The sequence below is a fragment of the Salminus brasiliensis genome, chromosome 10 (assembly GCF_030463535.1).
Source record: "Salminus brasiliensis chromosome 10, fSalBra1.hap2, whole genome shotgun sequence".
In the NCBI taxonomy this organism is placed as follows: domain Eukaryota; kingdom Metazoa; phylum Chordata; class Actinopteri; order Characiformes; family Bryconidae; genus Salminus; species Salminus brasiliensis.
Genome location: NC_132887.1, coordinates 38,114,561 through 38,132,833, shown reverse-complemented (window position 1 = coordinate 38,132,833; position 18,273 = coordinate 38,114,561). Strand labels below are relative to the sequence as shown.

The 18,273-nt window shown below is 45.8% G+C and overlaps 1 protein-coding gene across 2 annotated transcripts in view; it reads right to left on the bottom strand.

Annotated features, from left to right (window-relative positions):
* The window catches only part of lck (LCK proto-oncogene, Src family tyrosine kinase), a 40,972-nt gene that overhangs the window by 2,807 nt on the left and 19,892 nt on the right, over positions 1–18,273 (bottom strand). Inside the window, exons 7-11 of one of the 2 annotated variants that reach the window (XM_072690031.1) lie at positions 17,933–18,082; positions 17,284–17,436; positions 13,099–13,278; positions 5,703–5,779; positions 284–437 (exon numbers count right to left, since the gene is read on the bottom strand). In XM_072690031.1, the coding sequence (XP_072546132.1) occupies positions 284–437; positions 5,703–5,779; positions 13,099–13,278; positions 17,284–17,436; positions 17,933–18,082 (714 nt within the window). The remainder of the gene's footprint in view (positions 1–283; positions 438–5,702; positions 5,780–13,098; positions 13,279–17,283; positions 17,437–17,932; positions 18,083–18,273) is intronic. The other variant, XM_072690032.1, reaches the window with a different exon arrangement.

Here is an 18,273-nt window from a genome sequence, read left to right as displayed (position 1 = left end):
CAGTCAGTTCTCGGACTGGACCTTGGAGCTGTGGAAGAAGGAGGCCTGCTCTGATGAGTCCTGTTATCCTTCCCATCACATCGGGGATTTACTGCACTGCTTATGTCCACAGGACTTAAAGGACCTACAGGAACCTCTTAAAGCCATGTACCACAGAGACCACCTTCAGAGGTCTAGGTTCTGACTCATCAGTGTACTGTATATAAGGCCTACGTAAAAAACACCCTGCACCTCCACTCACCGCCCACTTAAAGGTCACTCTGTGTGGTTCAGTCTTTCTCACCTTCCCTGGCTGTGTATTCGTCGTTCTCGATGAGGCGGGCCAGGCCGAAGTCAGCTATCTTGCAGATGAGCGCCTCAGACACCAAAATGTTGGCGGCCCTCAGGTCCCGGTGGATGTAGTTCTTATGCTCAATGTAGGCCATTCCGTCTGCCACCTAGAGAGGGCAGCACTTCTTTAGTAATAAAGCACTGTGTGGGTTGTGGCGTACGGTGGTGGTTAGAGGTTTGGAGCCACTTGTTCTATAAACAGCTTTTAATTTTATATATGTTTATATATTAATTATGATTATTCATAATTCATGATTGTTCATTCTGGATATTTGAATTTTCTAGACATTACAGCTTTCTCAGTTCCTTTAGAATAATCTTTGATTCTGGTCCTTATTTATACACACACACACACACACACACACACACACACACAAATCCTAATGTTAACTCCTCTTTTATGACATAAACAAATATCAAAAAAATCTATATAAATAATCGAGGTGGCCTTGGTGTGCAAGATCCAGTGACTCGGAATCAGATCCGATCCAGGCATCAGACTTAATGGATCGGGACTGACTTTTCGACAGTTTCGAGCCACTTCCGATGGTTTGCTGTAGCAGAGCGCCTCCTGGCCTCCTCTAGGCGTCATTAACAGCCATGCTCTTCGCCTGCTGCAGACGAACATCTCAATTTGTTGAAAACTATCCTAGTCAGAATTCATCTTTGAGATTATTTTGGTGAATAAAATCAAAAATAATTTTTGAATACTTTGAATAGACATTTACATAAATAATTCATGAATTTAGAGCATTTCTATTGGTCCATTCTAGTCGATTCTACAAACGACTGAAGCAATGACTGAAGATACATACGCCGGTAAGAAAGGTAAATCCCCCCCCCCCCAAGCTGTTCTGCAGATTGTGGCCAAAGAGCTGTATTTGTGCAAGCAATGCTGCACAGTCGAAAGGTGCACCACCTTCCTGAATGGCCAAAGAGCTGTATTTGTGCAAGCAATGCTGCACAGTGGTGCAGCATGAAGGTGGTGCACCTTTCGACTGTGCAGCATTGCTTGCACAAATACAGCTCTTTGGCCACAATCTACAGAACAGCTTTGGGTGGGGCGTACATTGGACATGGCATGTGGGCCGAGAGCCGTGAGCGAGTGTGTGTGCCTGAGCGAGAGATGGACAGGATTCCTGAGTCAGGGAGGCTCCTGCTTCCCCTCGCTTGACCTTTAACATGTACCACTCTCCTCCACCCAGTGAACACAGACAGTTCACTCTCACTGTCGCTGTCTCTCTCCCGTACTCTCTCTCTTTCCCTCCCTGATGGTCAATTTCCTGCTCTGCCACCTGCGGCCTGCTCTCCTACCTTTCTGTTTTTGTTTCAGCTTTGGGTTCGACCTGAGAGGTCAGTCTGGAATCTGGGCCCATTATCAGGCCAGGACTTTAGGACAGCTTGACGTTACTGTGGAGGAAGTTTTAAAGGACAAGTCCACCTATTTTTCAAAGTTTGGGCATAATAGAGTGGTTGAGATGTAAGCAGGGTCATTCAGAGAGGGGATTGGTGCGTAGTGGTTCATAGCAGGGAAACTTGCAGACCTTTTCTTTACAGCGGTGGTGGAAGGAACCAGGGGTCACCGAGGTGTCATGGTTCTATATAGAAGCAATGCCTTTACTCCACAAACTTTGAAGAACCCTTCTTAAAGGTACAGTGACACAGTCACACTTACTTGAGGTCCTGAATCAACCAATGCCCTCACCAAAGAAACCCTGAAGAACCCTTTTTAAAGGTGTAAAAGCTAAAAGCACTGCTTGCGAAACTCAACCGCACTTTCTTGGGGTCCTGGATTGGGCCATTGTTGCTTGTGTCAATCAAAACCATTGACTTTAGTAAAGAAACCCAGAAGAACTCTTTTATAGATGGTAAAATGATTGCTTCCTCTGAACAGTGTGAAACTAACCCCCTTGTTCTTGGGGTCCTGGATCAGGCCATCGTTCCTTGTGTCTATCAAAACCATTGACTTTCCTCTAGAAACCTTGAAAACCCATTTTAAAGGTATTGATGCTAAAAGCACTGCTTAGGAAACCCCACTTTCTTGGGGTTCTGGATCAGGCCTTTGTTGCCTGTGTCTATCTAAACCATTGACCTTTTTAAAGGAACCTTGAAGAACCCCTTTTAAGGGTATAGATGTTAAACTGATTGCTTTCTCTGAACAGTGTGAAACTAACCCCCTTGTTCTTGGGGTCCTGGATCAGGCCATCATTCCCTGTGTCTATCAAAACCATTGACCTTTTTAAAGGAACCTTGAAGAACCCCTTTTAAGGGTATAGATGTTAAACTGATTGCTTTCTCTGAACAGTGTGAAACTACCCCCCTTGTTCTTGGGGTCCTGGATCAAGCCTTTGTTGCTTGTGTCTATCACAACTCTTGCCTTCACTTAATGAACCTTGAAGAACCCATTAAAGGGGAATAGAAGCTAAAAGCATAGTTTGTTCTAAATAGTGAGACACAGTCTCACTTTCTTGGAGTCCTGGATTGGGCTATTGTTGCTTGTGTCTATCAAAACCATTGCCTTTACTTAAGAAACCTTGAAGAACCTTTTTTAAGCATTTGGATGATAAAACATGGAGCAGTGTGAAACTAAGCACCTTGTTCTTAGGGTCCTGGATTGGGCCATTGTTGCCAATGTCTATCAAAACCATTGACTTTAGTAAAGAACGAACCCCAGAAACCCATTCTAAAATGACTGCTTCCTCTAAACAGTGTGAAACCCTTGTTCTTGGGGTCCTGGATCAGGCCATCTTTGGCTGTGTCTATCAAAACCATTGACTTTACTACAGAAACCTTGAAAACCTTTTTAAAAGGTATTGATGCTAAAAGCACTGCTTATGACACTCAACCCCACTTTCTTTGGGTCCTGAATTGGGCCATTGTTTTCAATGTCTATCAAAACCATTGCCTTTAGTAAAGAAATCTAGAGGAACCCTTTTAATGGTGTTAATGTTAAAATTATTGCTTGTTCTGAATAGTGTGAAAATACCCCCCTTGTTCTTGGGGTCCAGGATCAGGCCATCGTTCCCTGTGTCTATCAAAACCATTGACTTTACTACAGAAACCTTAAAACCCCTTTTTTAAAGGTACTGATGCTAAAAGCACTGCTTATGAAACTCAACCCCACTTTCTTTGGGTCCTGGATCACGCCATCGTTCCCTGTGTCTATCAAAACCATGGCCTTCACTAAAGAAACCTTGAAGAACCCTTTGCAAGGGTACAGATAGTAAAATCATTGCTTGTTCTGAATAGTGTAAAACTCACCCCCAGTTTCTTGGGGTCCTGGATCAGGCCTTTGTTGCCTGTGTCTATCTTAGGGGTTATAGAAGCTAAAATCAGTGCTCGATCTATATAGTGTGCTGAATCCCCAATTTTCTGGGGGGTCTGGAATCAGGCCTTTGTTGCCTGTGTCTATCAAAACAATGAGTACAGGCAGTCAGGTTTGGAAAGGTTGGTATGAGGTAGTGACAAAGGCCAGCCCTGGCGGTCCTGTCGGCGTTGGAATACTTGGCAACACTCTGTGTTCATAATTTCAAAAGCATGTAAAAGATAAAGGCCAAAATATGAGTGACATGCATTTCCGGCAGCAGTAGCAGACCTTTTGGAGGACCTCGACATGTGTTAGTTTGTGTTTCTGTGTATTGTTCAAGGAAATGCTACACCCTCTGGGTATGTAGGTTTGCATGTGTGTGTGTGTGTGTGTGTGTGTGTTTACGAAAGGGGAAGTACGGCCCTGAAGTTGGTGAGAAGAGATCTTCCGGGCACCACAAGGCGTAAGAGCGTTTGTAATTACACCTACTGCTCAAACACATGTGAATACATCCTGTTTGAAGGCCGATACCTAAAGGCATTTCACCCAAGCTCACTTGACTAGTCCTTAAAGGGCCTGGATTACAGAAAACACCATTTTTTTCTCTGTTTTTCTTTACAGGTGACATATTATACCCCTTTTCCACAGCCAGCACAGTTCCCTGGGGTCTCTGTGATATGCTTTGGTCAAAAAACAGCAAGGATCCAGCACCACAGCACCCTTTTCACCCAGTCCTAACAGCCCTGTTCAGAATGGCCGGTTTGAGGGCCTGTTCCTTTAAATGATAATGAGCCACTGCTTGCCCAGTCCCACCATCCACCCTTCTACACACTCATCTACCCCAACTATCGGACATTACTTCTAGATCTGTTCTTATTTGTCTCAGTTGGCACAAACTAGCTAACATTAGCTAGCTTACTTCACCTTGAGTTCAGCGACCAGATTCACTCATAATGCTGTTCATCTTCTGTGGTCGACAGTCTAACTTTTGGGTGACCATGGTATAATTTCAAAGTATCGCTCTGTAACTTAGCAATTTCGACCCGTGGCTGCCTTTTAAAGCTCTGCCTTTGCTAAGGCAGTGGATGGAGCTACTCAAGGAGCTACTTAAAAAAACAGGTAACGGAAGATGTAGCGTACAGCTGGAGATATTCCTTGTCTGGGCTGTCGCCAGTGTAGCGCATGCAGGAGGCACGGCATTACCCATGGCATGTTAAACAACTTTAAAGTATCTTCCTCAGAGTAACCCAGCATTGCCTTAAAGGAGCTGTATACAATTTCAATCCCAATACATCTTTTGTCAAATTTAGCGAATGTCGTCTCATGGTTTGCTAGCTAACGTCTGATATACGTACTCAGCCCTGGTTTCATAAATGGAAGCACTGGATAGGAGGGGTGTTTAAATATCAACAGTCGCTCTCCAGTATCGTATACAGCTCCTTTAAAGGAGCTTCATGAAAACCCATCTTCATTGGGATGCCTTTCCAACCAGGTAGAGGACGATATACACATGCTAAGACCCTGAAAGCTACCCAGAACTGCTTATTTATTTATTTATTTATTTATTTATTTTTACACAGAATTCATAGACATAGACATCACCTGGGCTATATTTGTAATAAAAGTACTTTGGGCAGGAGGGGGTCACAAGATCTTTCAGACTGTGAGAAGAGTCTTAGAGAGGTCTGGATGTTGTGTTGGTGTTTTTGCAGTCTGGGTTAGCAGTCTTGGTGTTTGGAGATTAGGGGCTCTAAAGGCAGAGCTGCTTAACAAGCTATTAAGGTAAGAACTCAGTTAGGAGAGAGGGCAGGGGTGTGGGTAAGTAGGCTGGTGGGAAATGTAGAGCAGACACGTTTCTCTGGTGGGGAAAAGCTGGGTGAAACTGGGGTTATGGGCTCCTAATTCCAAAGTCTGGTTCACTCTCGGCTTGGAAAGATAAAGGCCACAGTGTAGATTGGATTACACTAAAAATGTTCTATGCAATGGAAACAAGGGGTTTGAGAGTTACTGCTTGGCCTGACTTTGGGCTGGTTTTCAGTGGTAGAATGGAGGATGGTGCACTTGCCTGAGAGGCCATATCAATCAGCGTGTTTATATTCAAACTGGATCCCTCCGGAGTCTTCAGGAAATCCACCAGACTACCTGCAACGAAAGCCGTCAGATTCCCAATCAGCCACATTCAACTCAATGACATTCCCAACAAACACACAACTAAGGTCTGGCCCAAAAATGCAACCATGGCTTGGTCAGGAACTGGTTTTAATAACTGTCTGGGAGCTGCTTCATCAATATTTTCAAAAAAAGTGGCTATTGGTGGATAAATAGATCATCAGTAAAGGCTTTTTGGGAGTAGGAACCTCCAGGACTCATGAGCTCAGATTGTAAATGCTAGGCCAGAAAATGTAGAAACCACGCTGGAGTTCAGTGAGCTCTTCAGAACCTCCCATTCTTTCACTGATGTGTGTGAGAAAGGCAGACTGCAGGACTAGGGGCTTGGTTCTATACCCCTGTGGCAATGGGACTGAATCAAACCTCTGAATTCATTTATTAAGAGGTGTGTCCCAATACTTTTGTCCACATAGTGTATCTGTGAAGGTTTCTAATCGTCGAGGTTCTTTAACACACTAACAGCAGCGGTAGTTAAGGTGACTGGACTTGTTGCAATGTTCCCCGTAAGATGATTCACCAGCTCATTCAGATTCTTTACTATTTCTAGATGTTATGCTAACAATGCTAACAATGAGGTGACCCATAAATACACCCAAGAACGTTTATGAACTTGTTTGAATGGAGGATTCTTCTACCCATGCCCTGCCTTTGCATTCACGGTATTTGACGGATGCTCTTATCTATCAATCAGTCTACCACTAGGAGGGCAGTGCTGTTATCCACTACCCTATCATCCCAAGATATGCTAGGAGTTGCTTCATCAACATTAGGACTTGTTACATTGGAGAAACACTTCAAATCTGATTCAGATTGCAATTCTGGACATTTGACCCATATCGGTCAGTTAGATCAGATTTGGTTGTGGGGGCGGGGTTTCGTTCAGGGTACAGAAAACATTGGAGGTCCTGAGCTGAAGCTTTTAATAGACATATAGGCTTTGATCAGACCTCAAGTCTGTTGACCTGAGGTCAGATTTTCTGCGTGAAATACGACTCGCCCTTTTCTTCCCCAATTTCGACCACATGTGCCGCCCCCCCATTGCACATGATGACCCCAACACTAGTAAGAGTTTACCAACACACACCCCCTCTGGCACATGCACAGTCATGCCACTCATTGTACATAACCAGGCAACCAACGCAGATACTGACTGGGATTTGAACCAGCAACCTTCTGGTCATAGCGTCAGCGCCTCAGTCCCCTCAGACCACTCGGGATCTCTTGGATCTCGGTGAACAAGGCCAACCTGCTTTTATGGAGGTGCTGCGTGACCTCATGTAAGGTCATAAATAGAGAAGCACTTAGAATAGATTCTAAGGACGAGAACACAACAGTCTCAGGAAATCCGTCTAGTCAGCGAAGACTGGCGGCTGTGATGCATGGCCTTGTGCGCTGGGAGACGACTTTTTGCGTATTGGAAAAAAGAACCAATGCCCACAGAGCCTTGTTGTGCTTAGGCGCTTCCTTTAGGACGCATCGCCCTGTCAGGAACTAGCGCTCAAGGGAGCCAGCGCTCCGGTCTGGGCGTGAGGATGTGGGAGTCAAGGTCATAGGGTTAAGTTTAGCGTCTGTGCTTCTGTTTTCGACTTGTCTGGGATGATATAAAGAGAGAGACAGTAAGAGGAGGTGGAGGTGGAGGGGGGAGGGGGGGCTTGGCAAAGGGCTGAGACCAATAACAGCACAGCTGATTGTGCCTTCAGACACGTGACTGCTTAACAAAAAGATCATGAGGTTTGCGGCAGCGGGCCAGCGGCGCACAAGCTTCTCTTAAGAGGGCAACACAAAGCCGACCCATTCATGACCACGCCCCGCCAACACCCTCCGCCGTGTCACTCTGAAGGAGCTTTTGTTGAGGCCGGCCTCGGCGGGAGGGCTCTGGGGGTATTGTTCCGAGGGAGGGAAAGTTGCTATAATGGGTTTGGAGAGGCTATTCTTTGCACACCTGCATCCATGGTGGACATTTGAGGGATGTTCTTGCTGTGGCTGCTTAGGAGCTGCACTTTGAACACCAGGCCTACAAGGCAAACAAAGCCTTCCTCACTCTCGGTTGTCCTTTCTTTGTGATGGCCGGGTGGAGGACAGTGCTACAAGTTAAAGGTCAAACACCAGAGGAAGCAGGAGCCCCCAAACTCAGAATCTCAACGAATGTGCAGTTAAGACCAGCGGTTTTAGACAGGTCATAAGATTGGAGGGTCAAGAGGCATGTGCTGCTAAAAATGTAATAACACACTAATCACTTAAAGCAACGCACTGGAAAATTGGCCTTTTTTTTGCTCCTGGGCTCCCCCTATGGTCAGGAAACAAAATTTGCGCCTTGATCCGCAACTAGAGGACACATTTTCCTGGACATGCTGAGACATACAGAAATTTCCATACAGAAGTGTAGTGACTTGGTACAGTAGTGTTACCGGATTTTACACGAATATGACTCAGCAGAGCTGCCCAGGCAGTTGGAACAAAGTCCTGGATTTCAGAATTCAGAACATCATAATTTATCCTGAGTTTTCTATCAGCAGTCACATCGTCAATAAACACCAGTGGACTGGGACAATAGGCAGCCATACATTCCCAGGCCTTGTGAGGATCCACAACCTCTCCTCCTCCACCACAATCCTCAGCACTGGCTCCCCTCAGGGCTGTGTGTTGAGCCCCCTCTTGTTCACGCTGCTCACATATGACTGCTCACCCATCCACCCAGGCTGTCATATTGTGAAGTTTGCAGATGACACGGCAGTGGTCGGATGCATCACAAACAGTGATGAGTCTGGCTACAGGCAGGAGGTAGAACACCTGGAGGGTTGGTGCAGAAAGAACAACCTCTGCATCAACATAAAGAAGACGAAGGAGATGATTGTGGACTTCAGAAGGGGCAGACATGCCCACCTCCCCCTGCATGTCGGAGGGTCTGCGGTGGAAGTGGTCTCCAGCTACAGGTACTTGGGTGTTCACCTGAGCAACAACCTCACCTGGAGCAACAACACTTCCAGCCTGGTCAGGAAGGCACATCAGCGGCTCTACTTCCTCAGGCGGTTGAGGCGAGCTGGGCTCGGGAGCTCGGTCCTCACCTCCTTCTACAGATGTGTGGTGGAGAGCGTCCTATGCTCCAGCATCAACGTGTGGCACGGAAGCTGCTCTGCTGCAGACAGGAAAGCTCTGCAGAGGGTGGTGAAGGCTGCACAGAGGTCTGTCGGAGTCAGCCTCCCCACCACCACGGACATATACACCTCCAGATGCAGGAAGAGGGCTACCTGCATCATGAAGGACCCCACTCACCCAGTACACTCACTGTTTGTCCCGCTCCCCTCAGGCAGGAGGCTGCGGAGCATTAAGTGTAGAACGAACAGACTGAGGAACAGCTTCATTCCGGAAGCTGCAAGACTTTTAAACGCCACTTAGTGGAACCACTGCAACGACACTTTGACGACACTAGTCACTTTAAATACACTCTGCTGCTACCTTCTCCATTTACTGATGCTCTTCTCTCTGTATTTTATTTTCATTTTTACATATATTTTTATATATTTATGTATATTTTATTTATTTAAGTACTGCTGTCTGGGTAAAACTGGGTCCTTGGGTACCACAATTTCGTTCCACCCCATGTACCACATGTGATGCGAATGACAATAAAGTCTCCTTGAATCCTTGAATCCTTGAATCCTTGAACAGTGCCTCCACCAAGTTTGACAGATTGAGCTTGAGCCCAGCTACAGCAAAGCTGCCCAGGCAGATAAAAGTCCTCCCTGGACCTGAATTTTCCATCACTCTAGAACCGACAAGTCAGATTAAATATATCTGAAAAAGAACCTGTAGAAGAACTCCACAACTGATAGCCAAATGTTGTAACATGAACGTGGGCTTGGACCACTGTCAAAATTACCAGTTTTGCTGGCCGCGGCCTATGACCACACTTTCATGCTGTGACTAAGTGAGAAAGTTCATGACTGCCTTTTAACCTTCGGCACAGTTATAAAACCAGAGTGAGAATTTCATCAATGTTCACAGCTTGTATTATCTATGATCACTTGCTAGCTATATTAGCTATTTAGCTACTGGAATACACTCACAGAGTCAACAGCAAGAAACCATGGACCCAACCTGGCTTGTGTGAACAGTCCAGGCTGGTGGAGGTGGTGTGGGATGTGGTAGAATTTGAGATTCTGCTTTGCACATGATACATCACCATGCTGGAAGTAGCCGTTAGAAGCTCAAGGGTCAATTGTGAGCATGAAGGGATGCACATGGTCAGCAACAATACTCAAATAGGCTGTGGCCTTCAACCGATGGCTAATTGGTATTAACAGGCCTTCCCCACACCCCGTCACACCCAATACACCACCACCTCCATCACAGCACAAGCCAGGTTGGGTCCATGGTTTCTTGCTGTTGACATTAAAGTCTGAACCAGCCCAGGCTACGCTTCTCCAGTCTTCAACCGCCCAGTGTTTGGTGAGCCTGTGTCTCAGCACTGCAGCCTCAGCTTTCTGGTCATGGCGGACAGAAGTAGAACCTGATGTGGTCCAGTGCTGTTGTAGCTCATACACCTCGAGGTTGGACGTATCGCTGAGCTTTCTGAGCTGCTTTACTGCTTAACACAATTGTACAGAGTGGTTATCTGAGCTAATGTAGCCTTTCTGTCCGCTCCAACCCGTCCACTATTCTCCGTCAGACCTCTCCCATCAAAGGGTAACTCTGGAGACTGTTGTGCTGAAAATCCCTGAAGTTCAGCAGTTCTAGAAAAACTCAACCAGCCCTTCTAGCCCCGACAGCCATGCCACCCTCAAAATCACAGCGATCACAACGCTGGCCTGTATCTGCATGATGCTAGGCACTGTGCTCCTGCTGCACGATTGGCTGAATTGCTTTGAGCATACGCATTGAGGGCAAAACGGCCGCCAATGAGCTTTTTTAACCCCAAAGCAAGGTTTGCTGGAGCTGCCTGAAAGTGTCTTATGTGGCCTTGTGGTCTTGGTGGTCCTAGTGTAGCTATTTTCAGAGATGACCGATGCATTTAAGGTCATTCCATCTTTGATGTTTTGTGTCTTTTAAGGGCAGAAAGAGCAAAGTGAGCGACGTCCGGCCCTGAGCAACACAATCAAAGAGCTGTTTTCGTTTTCAAGAGGAAGGCAGCGGTGTGGAGCACGCCTGTAACGTGTGTGTGTGTGTGTGTGTGTGTGTGTGTGTGTGCATAGAGGTTAGGTGGAAGATACACAGGCACTCAAGTTCAGGAAATGAAGCATAAACAGACAGGCGCATTCTCCTCCTTCTCAAGCATCAGGCAAGTTTGATCTAGACGACTCGATAATGGTCTTACTAATGGAACATTTCCCACTCGGTACAGTTCTGCACAGTCTAGACATGAGCCAGGCATGACTAAGCCACTGTGCTAGATCATGTATTGTTTGCATTGTCTGAGATCTTTTCCTTCAAAACCCATTGAGATGTAGACCATAAAAATGCGTGTGTGTGCAGTTCAGGGACCATCCTCCACTATTCTTTAAGGCTCATGACTGTTAATGCAGAAACGACTGCAAACCAACGCTCAACCGATGGCTGATTGGTATTAACAGGCCCAAAGTGGGCCAAGGAAACCTTCCCCACACCCCGATACACCCAATACACCACCACCTCCATCACAGCACAAGCCAGGTTGGGTCCATAGTTTCTTGCTGTTGACATTAAAGTCTGAACCAGCCCAGGCTACGCTTCTCCAGTCTTCAACCGCCCAGTGGAGCCTCAGCTTTCTGGTCTTGGCGGACAGAGGTGGAACCTGATGCTGTGGTCCAGTGCTGTTGTAGCTCATACACCTCGAGGTTGGACGTATAGCTGAGCATTCTGAGCTGCTTTACTGCTTAACACAATTGTACAGAGTGGTTATCTGAGCTACTGCCTTTCTGTCAGCTTCAGCTGGTCGGCTATTCTTTGGTACTTTTGGTGGAGTCCCACAGGGCTCTATTTTAGGGTCTATGGAATTCTGGCTTATAATGAGAGTAATGCATTTACGAGAGTTACGAGAGGTTGGAGAAATGAAGGGTAGGCCTTCCTACAGGGGTTAATGAGTTGAAAGGTTCAACACTGCAAGGAGATCTTTCCATGCCCCCAGAATTCAGTGTTGGAACCGTTCAAGACATACAGCTCAAACACTGTCAGTGGTGTTGAGGTCTGGACTCTGAGGTGATGGGCTCTTTGTTTCCCGAGAACGCCGACAGCATCTCTGTTTGGTATTTCTCAGCAAAAACTTCAGGATCAGCTCCACATCATTTCAAACCCACAGCGTCGAGTCGTCTTCTCACAGCGAACACAAGGAACGACACATGGTAGACACTTGGTAGATGTTTTATAGATCTCAAAGATGAAAGAGCTCTTTATCTGATGGAGGCAGAGCTGGTGGTGTACCAGGTCGAGCACAGCTGTTATAGAGCTGTGCTCTGTTTTGAGCATAAGCAAATGGTGACCTTATATCTGATCTCCTCAGATGAAACAGCTCCCGAAACATGAAGAACTTAATGCATGTCTTGGGTGATGCTAAAAGTGGGTTTAGCTGCTGGTAAGCTAAAGCTGCAGCAGTAGGCAGGGCAGTCCCTTATGCACTAATAAGTGACTCATTTAGACACCCTCACAGATGCAAGCGCAGCACGACTACATGACACATACACAGGTTTCAAGTAGCAAGTAGAAGAAGTCAGCCAAGAGATGCTAATGGCTAATGGCTAACGTTGCTAACAAACACTGGACTTCGACTTCCACCATCTCATCTCATCTGCATAAGAAAAAAAAACCCAAAATCTTAATCAACTCCCTTCAAAAATCCATCAAAAATCCATGTGATATGGACAAAAGTATTGGGACGCACCTCTTACTCACTGAATTCAGGTGTTTCGTTCAGTCCCGTTGCCACAGATCTATAAAATCGAGTCCACAGAGGAACCACAAAGAGCAACTCAGCCACCGAGTGTCAGAACACGTAAAGTTACAGAGCGGGGTCAGGGCCGAGTGCTGAGCTCAGATCAGAGTGCAGAAAAGCCTCCAACTGACTCAATAACTGCAGCAGAGCTCCAGACCTGCTGCTGCTGGTAGAGCTGTAAAGGGCGACAAGCCCATATTGATGACTATGGGGTTAGAATGGGATATCATAAAAGCTCCTACTGGTGTAACGTGTAGGTGTCCCAATATTTTTGTCCAGATCAGAATCCGATTGGAGTGGTTTAGGAGATGCTTTTGGCTGTATAAATTGGCGGAGATGAAGTTGGAGCCAGTGTCACGGCAAACTCTTCCTTCCTCGTGTCTCTTACCATTCTCCATGAACTCAGTGATGATGTAGATGGGCTCCTGGGTCACCACTGCGAACAGGCGGACGAGGCGCGGGTGCTGGAGCGTCTTCATCAGGTTGGCTTCGGCAAGGAAGGCTCCGATGGACATGGTGCCCGACTTCAGGCTCTTAATGGCCACCCTCCGGCTATTATTGTACAGGCCTGCAAGGAGAGGACAGGGAAATGCTATTGTTTTCATGCAATCAGTTCTGGACAAAAGTATTGGGACACCTGCCTATTTATTGTTTAGCTCTTGACCAGCAGAGCGTGTGTTTTCATTTGAGGTTGATGAATTAACTGGTTTATCAGCATGACCAACTTGACCAAGCAGGATGTCAAGCTGGTCATACTAGTTCACCAGTTTGGTAAAGCTGGTTGCCCTGTTTGGCCAAGCTGGTCAAACTGGTGGACCAGCTTGGTCAGGCTGGTCATGCTGAAACAACATGCTTGGTCATACTGTTTAACTAGCTTGGTCAGGTTGGTCATGCAGGTAGAGCGGCTTAGCTTAGAGTTTGATGGTTTATGACCAGTGCGACCAAGCTAGTCGACCAACATAACCGAGATGGTGTACCAGTATGACCAGCTTGACAAAACTGGTCAACCAGCTTTCAAGCAAACTTCCAACCAGTACTACCAGCTTGCCGTCCAGCTTGGCCAGGCCAGGGTAGAGGGGTGTACACCTATGTAGTGACCTGTAAAGTTAGATGAGGACCTCCTAACGTGGCCAGTGCCTTAGGATAAGAAGGCCAGTAGCTGGGCTCCAAGTGGTCCAGTGGAATTAGGCCCTGCCACTGTAATCTGAGGATTGCTGTCCGCCATCAGCAGCCGGAGCCTGAAAGAGCACAATTGGCTTTGCTCTCTTTCCTGATAGAGCACAATTGGCTTTGCATGTGTCAGAGGAGGCATGTGTCAATCCTTACCCTCCCAGTATCGGGAGCAGCAGATGTTATGGGGTAGAGAGAGCCAACAGGGTGGGTTATGCATTAATTCCAAGTTTCTTATGCTTCATTTAGCTTGTTGAGTTTCACTTCTACTTTACGGAGCTTCATAGTGTGACCTACGGATGACTGGACGCGTGTTATTATAAACAAAGCTGAATGACAATAACAGCTTGATTAGCCTCATCAACACCAGCGCACACTGAAAGCGTCACGAAATGCTAGCAAGCATGAGGGTCTATTTAGACGCCAAGGTGTTGAAAGGCAGTAAGACAACCAAATCAGTTGCAGTGGCTTCACGGCCGCCTATTTTTAGCTCGGCCACCATCAGAGGCTGCTTTTTCCTACTCTATTATCTGGACTGCGCTTGAAACCGGTCATTATCAATGGGGGAAAAGTCCCATCCACACAGACGAGCTTATGAAGGTTAGTGATAACATCAGAATTGCTGTTATCACAGCACTGAAGCTTCCTGTTTAGCACCATGACCTGCTCAGGACCGGATTTACACACCAGTGACCTGGGACCAGCGGAACATTAATGCATTAATGTGTTTAATGTTTTTAATCTGGACATCATGATGTTTTGCTTCCAAAATCTGCTGATATTTTACTCAATCCGTTCTTCCCAGTACCAAGGAAATGTCCCCCGTGCCACTGGCTGCAACACAAACCCTAAGCATGATGGATCCACCCTGTGCTTAACAGTTGGAAAGGTGTTCTTTGCATGAAATTCTCCACCCTTCTTTCTACAAACCGGCCAAGAACCCAGCTAGCTAGCAGTGTCTTCTTCCATGAAAAAGGCTGGCCTGTAATGCTTTAGGGGTTAGAACTAGCGTTCCAGGATCATTCTGAAATCGTGTGACGTAATAATGGTTTGCATTACAACGTTACTAGAACGTTTCTTACACATCTTACACAAAATGAAAAATGTGATGAATAAAATACAATACAATAACAACTTCAAATATATAAAACTGATAAATAATTAAATATATCCAGTGGTGTCATTTAAGGGGGTGGGGGGTGTTGAGTTAGGACAGTTCTAAGGGCCTGTGACTGAAAAGGGGCGTGGAAAATGTAATAATAAAGGTATTTTGCCAGAATTGTTATTGGAATAGTTGTGGGGCCCAGTGTAATATCTTTTTCATGGGGCACAAAAGAATTTGTAAACAATTATTTAAACACAGAATTTAATTTTTGCTAAATTTACAATGATAATAATGATGAACCTGGATTACTTTTTGAGAAATAAACCAAAAAGTGAAAAGCAACATTTTCTACAAGAATAAAAGCAAACTTTAAATAAACTTAAGTACCAAAAAAACTAAATAGAAATAAATTAAAAACTTAAAAAAGGTAAATACAACAAATAAATTGACAGATTGAATGAATTTACGAACCAAATAACATTCAGAACGTTCACGTAACATTTCTGCTAACCAGCAAATTCTGGAAAGCTGGGAAGGTTGTTTGTTTGAGTTCTGCTTCTGAGTCTTTTGCAGTCAAACAAGGGTTTCTACAAGCAGCTCTCTTGGAAAGCTTCCTTGGTCTTCCAGACCTCAGCTTCACCAGTTTCCTCATTGAACTTTTTCATTTTACTGCTACCTGAAAACTCCTTGCTATGGTCTGATAGCCTTCTCCTGTATTATGAGCATTAACTATGCTATAACAGTACTAGGCAGCTGCTTAGAGGAGCCCATGGCTGCTGATTGTCTGAAGGTTCGAGGAGGCCGAGTGTTTATAAAGCTCTGATGGTTGCGTCTTTGCATCTGGAGTACTTTTTAGCTTAGGTTAGCGCATTTGGTGGATGCACAGATGAATATAGCCTACACTGCTAAATCTTATCTAGAACCGGAATCTTACCACTTTTATAAAAAAACTAACAAAAAAAAAGTAGCTGTCAGTGTTGATGTACCAAAGACGATGGGTCTAATCTGCATAATCTCAGTTAACCAGCTCATGAATGGCAAATGTCAGGGGTGAATCGCAGGGCCTGGGGGGATAAAGGATAGTCTTTTTGGGAAAATACCCTCCTTGCTTCCCAGGTGTGGCGACTTCTGACTGTGGCTTTGTGGTGAAAACGGAAGTTCAGGCTTAGACATGTCTCTCCTCAGCTGTGGCTGATTCATTCAGTTCCGACTGGTTTGGCTTCCGCAGCTGACATCCATACAGTCAATTCATTACCAGAACAGTCGAACAGAGACACTCACAAAGCTCATACAGGCAGATGCACGGGGGCAGGCAGTGCGCCAGAGGCCAGATTAGGCAGAAGATTTCATTATGAATTGGGCATCTGCTCTATTGTACTCGGGACTTTTCGCTCATCAGTACTGGTGGAACGAAGCCCAGGCTTGAACAGAGGAGCAGGGTGCCGCCCGCCTGCGTTTGGTGAGGTTTCCAAGGCTGTTAGGCCTAAGTTGGTTTGCGGTGTGGCCTCCAGTAAACTGCCCTAGAGTCTAATGGAATTCACTGGAACAGAGCACAATGAGTCTGACTGTGAATTCCATTAAACTCTATGGCAGTTGTGCTCAGACCAAAGTTTAAGAAAAGACCAAAATCCTTTAAAGCAGCAATATGGAGAATTGGTCAGTTTTACAGTTTACAGTTGGGAAGTGTAATTCACACTTACTAATACATAAGCATTCCTGTGACTGAAAAAGGCCCTAAAAAATGTAACAATAAAGGCATTTTGCCAAAATTGTTATTGGAATAGTTTTGGGACCCAGTGTAATATCCTTTTCATTGGGGCCCAAAAGAATTTGGAGCTATTATTTAAACACAGAATTAAAGTTTTGCTAAATTTAGTTAGGCCCGAGTTGGTTTGCGGTGCGGCCTACAGTAAACTGCCCTAGGCACACTGAGTCTGGGGCTGAAGCCGACAGACCAAAGTTTAAAAAAAGACCAAAAGCAGGTGAACTCAAAGAAATCCTTTAAAGCAGCAATATGGAGAATTGGTCAGTTTTACGGTTTACAATTGGGGAGTGTAATTCACACTTACTAATACAAAAGCAATCCTGGACAAGCTGAGGAATCAAGAAGCAGCATCTGAAGCTAAAGAAGCATGTGGACTGAGGCGGTAGAGTAATACGCTGCTATTTTAAGGTAAAAATGTTGCATACTGTTGCTTTAAAGCACATGTCCATGATGAGAGAATGTAAGCTCTAGCTTAGGGTACGGAATACATCTCAAAAGTTCTACTGGCTCTACCATCTTATAGCCATACTCACCCATCCACACCTCCCCAAACTGGCCCTGACCCAGCCTCCTCTCCAGTATCAGAGACTCACGAGGAATCTCCCACTCGTCCTGCCACCATGGCCTCTGAGGCACCCGCGTCTGACATGGCTTCACCAGCCGCGTACACAGGCCGTCGGCATCTCCTTCAGAGCGAGAAAAGGGGAAGAATAGAGGGGGAGGAAACAGAGAGATAAGACAATGCGTCATGGAAACCCATATTTTCTGCCTACGAATCAGAAGCTGGCGGGAAACCGAGAGACGTGTTCCACTTGCTGAATGGCTGTGGCTCACAGAACTCATAGGATGGTTCTTTCCAATGCCTGTAGGGTAGATGTGTGATCCTCATGCCCAAAACAAGGAGAAGTCATGATGCTTCTCCTCAGTTTAGTCGTCTCCAGGTCCCACCCACTAGCTAGGACTCCCCTGATCATCTGACAGCTCCATACGCTTGGAGGAGAGCACTAATTGCCAGGTGCCAGGTGTTATGGCAGCTAACAGCCTCTTATGCTCCCAGAAAAGACTGTCTCTGTCTGGGACTCTTGGCCACGAATGGCTGTGGCATCATCGCAGATCAGCCTGGTGATCTCCTGGTCTGGGTCAACGCTTAGACGCTTAGATGAAGTGCTTGGTGCTACGTACGGGAGTAATGCCTGACCAGCTCGGACAGTGTGCTGCAGGAGATCTTGCTGGTGATGTAGAAGCCGCCGTTGTCCATGTTGCGGATTCTGTAGTGCTTGATGACGTCGCCTTGCGTGTGGTCCAAGTCACGCACTGAGAGCGAGAAGCTACCTGTGGAACAGAAGAGTTACACCTTAGATCATTTTCAGCCCGATTATTTTTAACCCGTTAAAGTTCAGAAAGGAACTGAAAAAGATGACTAGTAAAAAAATAAAGGAGAACTTCCTTCAGTTTCTCATGCTTGTTGAATTATTAGCATTTCGACTGCTTCCATTAAAGGAGCTGTATAGGATTTTAGTCCA